Source organism: Artemia franciscana, chromosome 7 (assembly GCF_032884065.1).
Source record: "Artemia franciscana chromosome 7, ASM3288406v1, whole genome shotgun sequence".
NCBI lineage: Eukaryota > Metazoa > Arthropoda > Branchiopoda > Anostraca > Artemiidae > Artemia > Artemia franciscana.
The window spans coordinates 34,350,055-34,361,298 of NC_088869.1; the positions used below are offsets into that span (position 1 = coordinate 34,350,055).

The following is an 11,244-nucleotide window of genomic DNA, read 5'->3' on the forward strand; positions in this document are numbered from 1 at the left end:
AAGCTAAGTTTGATTTTTGTTACAGTTCTTTAAGAATGACTCCTGAATCACAAAGGCTGTTTAATTAGAACAAAAGCCTCTTTTGAAAGTTAAAAAAGAAACTTTAGCATAAGAGCGAGCAACTGATGAGAGGCCAACCATCTCATATACGTAATATTTTTTGTTCGTTTTAAGTTTCAATGTTGCTTCTTACATCCAGTTGAAAAGCTTGCTTTTTATTTAATTGCTAATCGTTTTTTAAATAATGTCGGGAAATCTAGCTCCCCTCCATGGAAAATTCCCTTCCCCCACGAGAAATTTTTCCATGGAAAGATTCTCCCACGTAACTTAAATTAGCGATATTTGCGGAACTAATTTTGTAAGGCATGGTAACAAAACAGCAAAAGAGGTCGAAAATATATTTCCGAAAATGAGAGTCACAAGTTGAACAATTCTCAAATGACTGAAATGAATGAAAGAAAAGATCTTTAAAAGATATACGTAATAATTTATCTTCGTTTTAAGTTCCAATGTTATTCCTTACTTTCAGTTGAAAAAACTTGTTTTTTTATTTTATAACAGCCATAAGCTGAACATATACAATATCTTTGGTTTATTATCATATAAAAATCATAGTTATGAAGCTGCTTAAGGTAAAATTAAATAGTATGATTGGCCGGAAAATAACACAAACAAATTATTCCTCATAATGGCCATTATTTTACAAAATTCGAACTTTAGCCTAAAGAGCGAGGTATTGAAAAGGGGGTGAACTTCCTTACATACATAATACAAGGGGGCTCGCCCCCTCGTCAATACCTCACTCTTTAGACTAAAGTTCGAATTTTATTACAATTCTTTAAGAAAGACCCCTGAATCACAAAGGTCGTTTAATTAGAATAAATGGCTCTTTTAAAAGTACACAAGATACTTTAGCGTAAACAGCAAGGTATTGAAGAGGGGATGAACCCAATCATATTCGTAACAATTTCTTTTCGTTTTAAGTTTTATGTTACTCCTTACTTTCAGTTGAAAAAACTTGTATTTTTTTATTTAATTTCTGATCTTTTTTTTAAATAATGGTGGGATACCCAGCGCCTCGTTCATAGAAATTATCTTTCCCCATGAAAAATTCTCCCATGGAAAGATCCACCCATGTAACCCAATCCCCCCGCCCCCCAGAAGAAATCCCCCTGAAAACGGTCTGTATCCATACCAATAACAAATACTATATTTAAACAACGGGCAAAGTTCATAACTTGCAGCCCTTCCCCGGAGACTTTGGGGGATTAAGTGGTCGTCAAAGACAAAGTTATTAGATTTTACGGCTATGCTGAACAAAATGGCTGTCTCGAAATCCTGATCCAGTAATTTTTGGAAAAATGAGCGTGGGAGGTGGCCTAGTTGCCCTCCAATTTTTTTGGTCACTTAAAAATGGTGCTAGAACTTTTAAGTTCCGGTCGAATGAGCCCTCTCTAAAAATTCTAGGACCACTGATTCGATAAAACCACCCCTGGGACAAAAAAAAACAAATAAACACGCATCCGTGATCTTTCTTCTGGCAAAAAATATGAAATTCCACATTTATGCAGATAGGAGCTTGAAACCTATACTGTAGGGTTCTTCGATACACTGAATCTGATGGTGTGGTTCTCATTAAGATTCTAGAACTTTTAGGGGCAGTTTCCCTCTTTTTTTCAAAAATAAGGTGATTTTTTCAGACTCGTAACTTTTGATGGGTACGACCAAACTTGATGGAACTTACATATTTAAAATTAGCATAGAAATCCAATTCTTTTGATGTATCTATTGGTATCAAAATTCCGTTTTTTAGAGTTTTGGTTACTATTGAGGTGGGTCTCTCCTTACTTACAGTTCGTTACCGCGAACTGTTTGACTACCTGTTTGACTACTCTATTAAAATAACTAATCAAATTTCTGTTACAGTTTAGCAACACCGCATCCTAATCCATTTGACCTAAACTGTTTTAATTCATTTCTTCATTCAGAATTTTTTTTAATTCATACTAGATGTGCCTTTCCACATTTCGTTAGTGAAGTGGAAGTTCATTTGATTTGTTTTAAATACAAATTAACATCGTCGAGGTTCTTTCTTACTTTCTGTCGGAATGTAAACAAGATGGCCCAAACATCAAAGGAAGCTATATTAAGTCTTAATTCCCTTAAAAAAGCTACCACAAGAATGGTAAATATCCCATAAATAGAGTTTTTTTTCAATTATACAGTGAAAACACATAAAGAAAAAGAGTCTCATCATAGAGTCCCAAGTCCATGATGATTGCATCCCTTGACCGCACGAGCTCCTTTCTCTTTTCTGAGAATCAATCCTACATATTGCCGAACTTCTTGAGGATGATAATCCAGGATTTTCCATGAAATTACTTTTGATTGCATAGAAAGTGAGGCAAAAAAATGATAACGAAGATATTTTAGCTGAATTTAAAGAAACTTATTAGATACAGAGTGGACAGTACAGATTAGAATAGCTCAAAAGAGATCCCTGACGTTTTAAAGAAATATATAAGGGAAACCTCTATGTTTCAGCAAATATGACTTTTCGTTCTAAGTATTGTAATGATCAGGGAAATGAAAGTTGCACTTAATGTATATCGAAATTTTCATATATCATTATAATTGTTATTTACAAAGTAATTATATATTAACAACATATAATTATTATTTTACCAACGTTAAGCCTTCTTTAAAATTCTTGTGCCTTTCTTTAAATTTTCTTTTTTGATAAGGGACTCAGCATGCATTTTTGCATAGAGACGAGAGATTATGACTGTTTTTATTTTTTTTTTTTTTTTTTTAAAATTCGAGTGAGCTGAACTGAACTGATCTATATCAAAATTATAAATTCAAAACCAAAATTTTCGAACATAGGGCATACAAATCTGAAGATAAAACTGAAAATGTGATCTTTTTCATGCCTCCGAGTAACTCGTGAAGCTCTACGTCAATTATGCTTCATGGGAAAGAAATACATAAAGTTTTATCGTGACGAACGATAAAAAAAACTGAATTTTAGGTTTGGTTTCGGAACATAAATTACAGGCTTTAAGATTGGTCAAAACTACCTTTTGAACTGGGGAACTTATTTGGGTTGAATAGGAACGGAAAAAGGAGTAAAACATCAGTTTTCTCGTTAAAGAGCAATGTTCTTCTCATGCGGTTCTTTTTTCTGTTCTATCTTATCTGATTTTGTTGATCCTGCTTCTGCCGCTTTTATTACCAACTTCTGATAAAAAGCTACTTTGAACAATGAGAAGATTAAATGAAAGTTCTTCAAATCAGTCATCATCACGGTTGTCACCACGGTCAGTTCCTTAAGTGCTACAATTGCCCAAATTTGCATGTTACATGGTAATTGTCGGTGCTAGAGTCAACAATGTGGCTGTTACAGTGCTAAAATACGGCTAAAATAGGACTTTCCTGCTACGATTGGCAACTCCGATCCCGTTTTACAGTGGTAGACCTAATGAAATAGTAATAAAACAACACTTTCTTACTACAAGTGGTAACTCTGGCCATCATTCAACATGAGAACTTAATGTCCAGCACAAAGCATGGTTTTGCAGTAAAATTCACTGTTCGTGATGGATATCACTGCAATTAAGACGACATGTCTCCTTCCTACGGATCTGAGCAGCTTTCTAGTTGCGACAACCACATGGGTCCTAATGGATCATCTTTTCCTTATTCACTACAACATTACCGTTTAAGGTCAAGTTGCTCATTCTCTTGCAAGTGAATAATTGGTCATTACAGCCCAAGGTAATCTTCAAATTCCACCATGGATCCAGTATGATCAGATTATTCGATAATGCAATAAAGGGAAACAGGGCGGTTTTGGAGCACGCTTGCTGCTTAGGATCAGAAGACCTTCCTAAATGAAGGTTCTGACAAGGTCATTGAAATTCAACATGCTTTGGTAGAAAGTGGATGGAGACTAATTAGGGATATGATGTCATCGTCAAAAGAGACAACCATACTCTCCTTTTGGACTGAGGGAATTGCGATTCAAATTCTCAGGCATAGACTGAAGTTCTTGCTAACGCCTCCTACGTATTCTTATATATTCATGAGGTTGGTAAGGTAATCCCAGACTTTCCTCTTCGCATAGACACCGCGTCAACTAATCTGCTGCAGAAGTGCAGCGGGTTCGACAGCAAATTGATTTAACCAAGTCATCCAATTCAGATAGCATGCTGAACGATATTACCAAGGAATGTATTTGCAACATAGTCAATGTACTGTCATCACTATTCTGACTCTGTTTCCTCTCTGGATCTTTGTAAATAGGATGAATGCCCATTCAAGTCATCCCTGTTCCCAAATCAGGAAGCAATTTCGCCCATAGCAGCTCATAAAGACCGATTAGCCTCCTCTCTTGTATTGATACGGTCTATAAGATATTTTCAAAGAATTCTTTTACCCATGCTTGGAGTCAAATAAACTTATTAACAAAAAGCAATATGGGCTCTTCCGAAACCGCCTGAAACTTGACTAGCTCATTTTGTGGTGGGTTGGACTTTTGATCCATGCATAGAGTACTAGGGTGTTGTCCTTCAATATTACAACAGCTTCTGATAGAGCCTGGCATAAGGGTCAGTTAAAAAATACCTCAAGCAGAGGAAATCTATTGTCATCTTCTGGAGTTCCTTATAATTTTTCTGAGAAATCTTATTTTCTGTGTAGTTTTGGATAGGTTTGATTCCAGTAAATGTCTAGGAAAGGCATGGTTTCCGTAAGGTAACCATGATTTTCATGTTTCCTTGGTTTCCTTGGACTTATAACCGTCCTGGGGTCTATCAACATTATATGGGATAATCTCATAATACCATGGTACATACAATTGTCAATAAGTAGGATAACCCTGTACAAGCTTCTACTTCCCTAAAATTCGATTTCCTAGAGTAGAAAAGAGGTATTATTACTGGATGCTCAATATCAATGCATTCAGGACTAAGGAGCAACTAATCAGTCAACCATAGGTCTCTCATTCCAAAGTGAAACTATCAAGAGAGTCGACTCTTTTGGGAACTCATTTCTCTTCAGGCCTCTCTTGGGACGCACATCTCCATAGGGTTCAAACTTCTTGCATGAGACAACTTGGAATAATTTATTCATTCTAATGGTCTGTTACCGTCGAGGTCAAATATCCCTTTGTAAAGGTCATGCATTAGGCTTATTGTCAAACATAGATACTGACTATCTGCAAGTTTTCCTCAGGCCCTAGGTAAACCAAGGTAGATGGATGACAAGTCACTAAATCAGGCCTTAAGTGTACATCAGCTTAGTGCCAGGAATCTTGTCGTAAAAAAAGGGGTAAAGATATCGGAGAAAAAACTTTAGAACAGCGGTTCAAAATTTAGCACATAAGGCAACTACTAATATTATGAGTATCTGTATCATCATCTACTAGCCTCTGCGTTTTACAAGAAAAGTAAAGAGAAACTTTTCTTTGAAAAACGTGTTTTGTGAAAAACTTTTTAATTGATTTCTGTTCGTTTTTTATTGAGATAGTCTTTTTCATGAAAAAAATATTTCTTATTTTTTGTTTTTTTTCTTTAAAAATCCGTAGCTTAGTTTGCTTTTGTATGCTGTAGAAACTTTTTCAACAATTTTTAATCCTTACACAAATATTATTGCTTGATTTAAGTTTGTTCCTTCTTAAGTTTGTTGACCTAAAAAATATAAAATAACATAATTCATAAATTGTTCTATCCCTTTGACAACCTGGATACACTTATATTCGTTTAATCTATTTAAATTTAAAGCAGAAGTAATAATAGTAGTAGCCTCAAAAGTTTCAAGTTGATATCCCCAGTCGTTCTCAATTTACGGCAGAGGTTTCTTGTTGGCAACCATGCACACAGTGCTTTTTGATTTAGTTTTAAAAACAACATTTAGTTTTAAACCATAATGAGCGAATTTCATAATTGTGGGGTTTGACATGCTCAATATCCTTAGAGACATAGCTGCTGGACTTTTCTACTATACTGAACAAAATGGCTGTCTCACAATTTGGATTAGATATGTTTGGAAAATGAATGGGCTTTGGAGAAAGGCCTCTTCCACACCAATCTCTTTTTACTCCTAAAAAGGGCACTACAACTTTTAATCTTCAATGGATTTAGCTCTTTTAAAAGTTTCAATGATGCTTCTAGCTATTATAGAGCGGTGCTGCCTATGATTTTGCTTAGATGCCCTTTTGAAAACCTGCATACATGTAGTTATATCTTTTAAATGAACTCCTAAACTTTCCCTAAAAGTTTCACCTTAATACCCTTAACGTCATTAGTTACAGTAACTGTAGTTGTAGTATTAATAGTATATGTATTGCCTTTTGATGATTTGAAAATCATTCTCATCAAGCCCGGGAAGTTTCAGCTTAATACAATTATTCATCGCTAAGACATTGCTGATATAGAGGTAGTAGTTGAAGTAGCAGAAGTAGTAGTAATAGAAAATATAGCAGAGGCAGAAACATTAGTAAAAGCATGAACATACTGCGTCTTGGTCACTTGATCTTCTCCTTAAAGCATTTTCTAAAAGTTCCAACTAAATACTCAAATCTATCCATGACATGCGCTTTATTGACAATGTGCATATACAAAGTGTCTTATGATTTTGTTCAAATTTTCCCTCAATATTTTAAATGCAATACCGTGGTTGTAATAGTAGAAGTGGAAGTAGTAGTACGGGTGGTAGTTGTAGTAGTAGTAGTAGCGTACAAATTGTACCTTTTGGTCCATTGGTAATTTTCCTTATCATTTCCAGAAAGTTTCAAATTAATATACTCGGTCATTCCTGAGCTGTACCCTTATATCAGCCCGTGTACACATAACGAGTTTGGATCTAGTTCAACACTCCCTTCAGCCTTTTCTGAAGGGTTCACCTAAATTCCCTTTGTCTTATTAAAAAGTGAAGGTTACGCATACATACCATTCTCAATAATATGTACAATATGAAAACAGTGAACGTTTTGCCTAAACTATAGTCCTTGTTATGGGGGCTGTGAGGGGGGTGACGTCGTCAAATGCATGATTACAGGATCTTTCAACAATAATAAAGGAAGGAGACGTATCAAAATTTTGATTTTATTTTTTTAATGATGGTCGTGGGAGGGGGCTGGTTGCCCTCCATTCGCTTTTGACTCTTCAAGAGCACTATAATTTTTAATTTTCCATCAAATTAGCCCTATTAAAAGTTTATAGGACCGCTCATTCCGTAAAAACCCAATATACCCCCGAGGCACAAGTTACAACAATTGTCTCCAGGTTTCGAGGGACTATTTCAACCCCAACAGCCTTTTTAGACGATCTTTAGATAATTTTGAACAAAATTGTTATTTCAAATTTTCGATCAGATGTATTTGGGGAAAAGAAGACGCGGGGTGGGACTAGTTCTGATTTCCAATGATTTCCAACATCCGAAGTTTATACGACCACATTTTTAGTTAAACCTTAAATATCAACAATGGGCAACTAATATGACTTATAGCCCTTAGCCTGAGGGCCCTGGGAGGATTGTGAATCCCAAACACACAATAACTGAACCTTTGAAATAGGCTTAAGCAAGTGGCTATCTCATCACTTATGCCCTCTTATCACTTTTGATTCTTAGAAAGGACACTAGGATTTCTGATTCCCAATTGAATGAGCCACATCCGAAATTTATACGACCACCATTTCAATAAAAACCTTAAATGCTAAGAATGGGTAACTAATATAACGTATAACCCCTGCGCTGAGGGCCGTGGGAGGGTTGTCATTCCCAAACACATAATTACTGGATCTTTGAAATAGGCTTAAGCAAGCGGATATCTCAAATTTTGATTGGACGGATTTGGTGAATGATGGGCGTATGAGAGGAGGGGGCTGGCTGCCCTCCAATCACTTTCGACAATTGGAAAGGGCAATCAAAATTTCAATTTTTCAATCAATCGAGTCCCTTTAGAAGCTTCTGCAACAACTCATACTATACTAAGTGCCCTGGTCTAAAAAACAAATAAAAAAAGAAACATTGTATGTATGTATGTATCAATTTATTGCCCATCATAAATGTAAAATACAAAACTGATGGAGTATAAAGAAGGAAAAAGGAAATAAACAAACAAATTTTGACAAATACAAAAAAAACCAAAACAAATAAGAACTGGCAGGAAAAAGAAAGAAAAAAAAATACAAATAAGACAAATATATGTATGACCAGGCATATTATCAATGAAGGACAATTTCAGAGGTGCGTTCACCAATAATTTGGTGAAAAGAAACGATATTTCTCGTTTCTTTTCTACACCGCTGACACTGGACTAGCAGCTCCATAACGCGAGGATAGGAAGCTTTTGTTAGTCCAGAGAGGCAGCCGTAGCAAAAATTTCGCTTACTTGTAGAAACACTTCCCTATATCCCAAATAACTGAAGCAGTAAGAAGAAATCAAAATAGTGCAAGGGTGAGTAGATGCGGAATAGCAAATGCATTATAAACGCTCGCTGAGATACGGCGGTTAAATTTAAAGTTTAATGTAACTAGTAAGCCGTACGCATACCTAGATTTTCTGGCAAAAAAAATCTTTTAAAGTTGACGCGTTGCGCAAAGCTTTGGCCCAATCGGTACACCAAGATACGTCAGTGTATCTTGCGCTTTATTAACATGTTCACCTAACTGAGCATTTGTTTGGCAATCTGAATGGTGATTAAATACAAGGAACTCAGTCTTACTCTCATTAAATCGAAGACTAATACGTTTATACTCCCTATAGTGTCCACATCGCTGCTTACTTAGGCAGCGCGATTGCACTACCTAGGATCTTTGTAATATTTTTGAAACAAATGCCTATCTCAAAATTTCTATCAGATGAATATCTGGAAAATACGACGTGTGGAGGAGGGGGGGGTGGTTGCCATCCGGTCACGTTGACTCCGAAGAAGGAAATTAGAACTTCTGACTACCAATCCAATGAGCCCCCTCTAAGGTTTAAACGACCACCCTTTCTATAAAAACCTTATACGTACCCAGAGCATAACTTACAAACCTTGCCCTGAGGACTGTGAGAGGTGGGTATCATCTTCAAAGACATAGTTTTTGGACTTATCAACTACGCTGAAAAAAATGGTTGAATTAAAATTTTTATTGGATGTGTTTTGGGAAATGAGGGACGACGGGCTGGTTGCCCTCCGATCATTTTCGACTATAAGGACATTAGTCCTTTTTAGTTTCATCCAAGTGACTCTCTTTCGAAGTTTCTACTATTCATTCTATGTGAAGCTCCCTGGTCCTAAAAAAAAACAAAAAAAAAAAAAAAAAAAACAAACAGAAACACAAATTATGCCCACGTCACTCCATACTTAGGCAGCACTATTACTCTGCCTATGATTGATTACCAAATAAAACCATGCACGAAGAATGACTTGTATTTATGTATGTTCTTGTAAGATTTTATAAGAGCCATTGGACTTGAATTTTACTGATGGGTGGCTAAGTAAAAATGCATTGACTTTTGTTTTACTCATTCGACATTCCATCTGGAAACTAAAAAGCTAATTACCTCAAAATTTTGAGAAAATAGTCATCGTCTGCTATTCTGTTCAAGTACAAAATTATAAGCTAATTGTGATCACTTTGGTGTAAATCACATTAGTATAAAGCATTTTGATCAACAATGATTTAACTACAATAAATGGAAAGAGAATTTGAAAAAAAAAAGGTGATTGGTTTTGTCGCTGATGTTACAAGTATTATGGTAATACGATTCATAATAATGATTCATATATTTCCAGGTTTTGTTTAGTGCACCAGTGTTGTGCACCTTTTTATTGTATACAGCACATCTTTAAGTTAGAGGGCTGGAGCAACGGATTTCATTGAGAACCATCTAGGAATAGCTGAAAGGAAAGCTGAACATAAAGAGGCATACTATTTTTACCTGGAACATTTACGCATAAGTTTAGGAAATTAAATGATGCAGAGCTTACCAAAGAGATAATTAATTAAGAAAATCATTGTGTTTTTTGAAAATGAAAAATCTGTAGAATCATGGACACAAATCTAGATAAAAGGACGAGTTCAAAGGGCCTCATTAACTATCAGAAAAATTTTAATTTCATGTCCACGTGCCCTATCAGCACTTTTTTAAAGTGAAGCCCCTTCTCCATTTCGTGATAAGGATGACAGGTCTTCCTTTGTCGGCTGCACCTCGATTATTGTTTTGAATACTTTGAGTGTTGTTATTAGTCCTTACTCCGTAGATAGGTGGGCATTTTTTTGCTATGCTTTTTTCTGTTCATTGTGAATAATATTGGAAGCCTTAACTATATTTTATTGAAACGCGCGCAATCTATATTTATTAGAGTGGAGAACTTGGCTTTATCTGATTCGTAAACAATTTCATTACTAAATTTTTGAAAGCCAAATTCTCTTTTATCCTTGCTACTTTCCGGAATAAAATATCTCGAATAAAAAAGTAAGCTTTTGCCTTTTCTACATTCAAAAGAAGCAGAAAATAGAACTATTTACCTGGTTTGTCAATCATGCTTGACCCCCTCGTGGTTATTGGATTCCAGGTGCTTGTGAACACAAAAGTCAATACAATGGCAAACTTCATTCTAATGCCTGTATCTCCACAGTAACGGGCTTATTCTGAAATTAAAGAAATGCCTGAGCAAACAGGCTTTGTAATTCAAATTTGAATCACAGACTATTTCATATAGAATGGCTTTCTCTGCCAATCAATGCGACTTGGATAATGAAAGCTCGACTCGGAACATTCACTCGAGATTAAATTTAGATGCCTTCTATGTAGCCTGCATATAATTCATATAGAAATATATTTTCGCTACTAGGATCCAAATGCTTTTGCTTGCAACGATTCATTTTAAGAATTCTAATAAAAGAAGTTTTTCGAAGGAAAGTAAAGAGCCATATTAAAACCTAAGTCACGCAGAAATAAAGTTATAATAATTCAATGTTTGAATAAACATAAATTACTACCAATGAGTAACTGAAAGTCAAAACGAGCGGAAATTAATTGAAAAAAATCATATCAACATAAAGACAAGCGATACTGCTATAAATGACTAAATGACTCCTAAAACGAATATAAATTGAGTTTAATAATCAGTTCATACTTAAAACATAAATTACCATTTTTAAAAGAAATTACCTCAAACAGTGATAGAGCTACCGCCCCCTAGTTTTGTAGAATACTTTTTTAATGGTAATTTTACTGTAGAATTT

At 35.3% G+C, this 11,244-nt stretch overlaps 1 protein-coding gene across 1 annotated transcript in view; it reads right to left on the minus strand.

Annotated features, from left to right (window-relative positions):
• LOC136029195 (neural cell adhesion molecule 2-like) overlaps nucleotides 1-10,641 on the minus strand; it is a gene marked incomplete in the record, with an annotated part of 281,406 nt that extends 270,765 nt beyond the window's left edge. Inside the window, 1 exon segment of the mRNA XM_065707337.1 lies at nucleotides 10,525-10,641. Within this exon segment, the coding sequence (XP_065563409.1) occupies nucleotides 10,525-10,612 (88 nt within the window).
• Nucleotides 10,642-11,244: the final 603 nt, after the last annotated feature.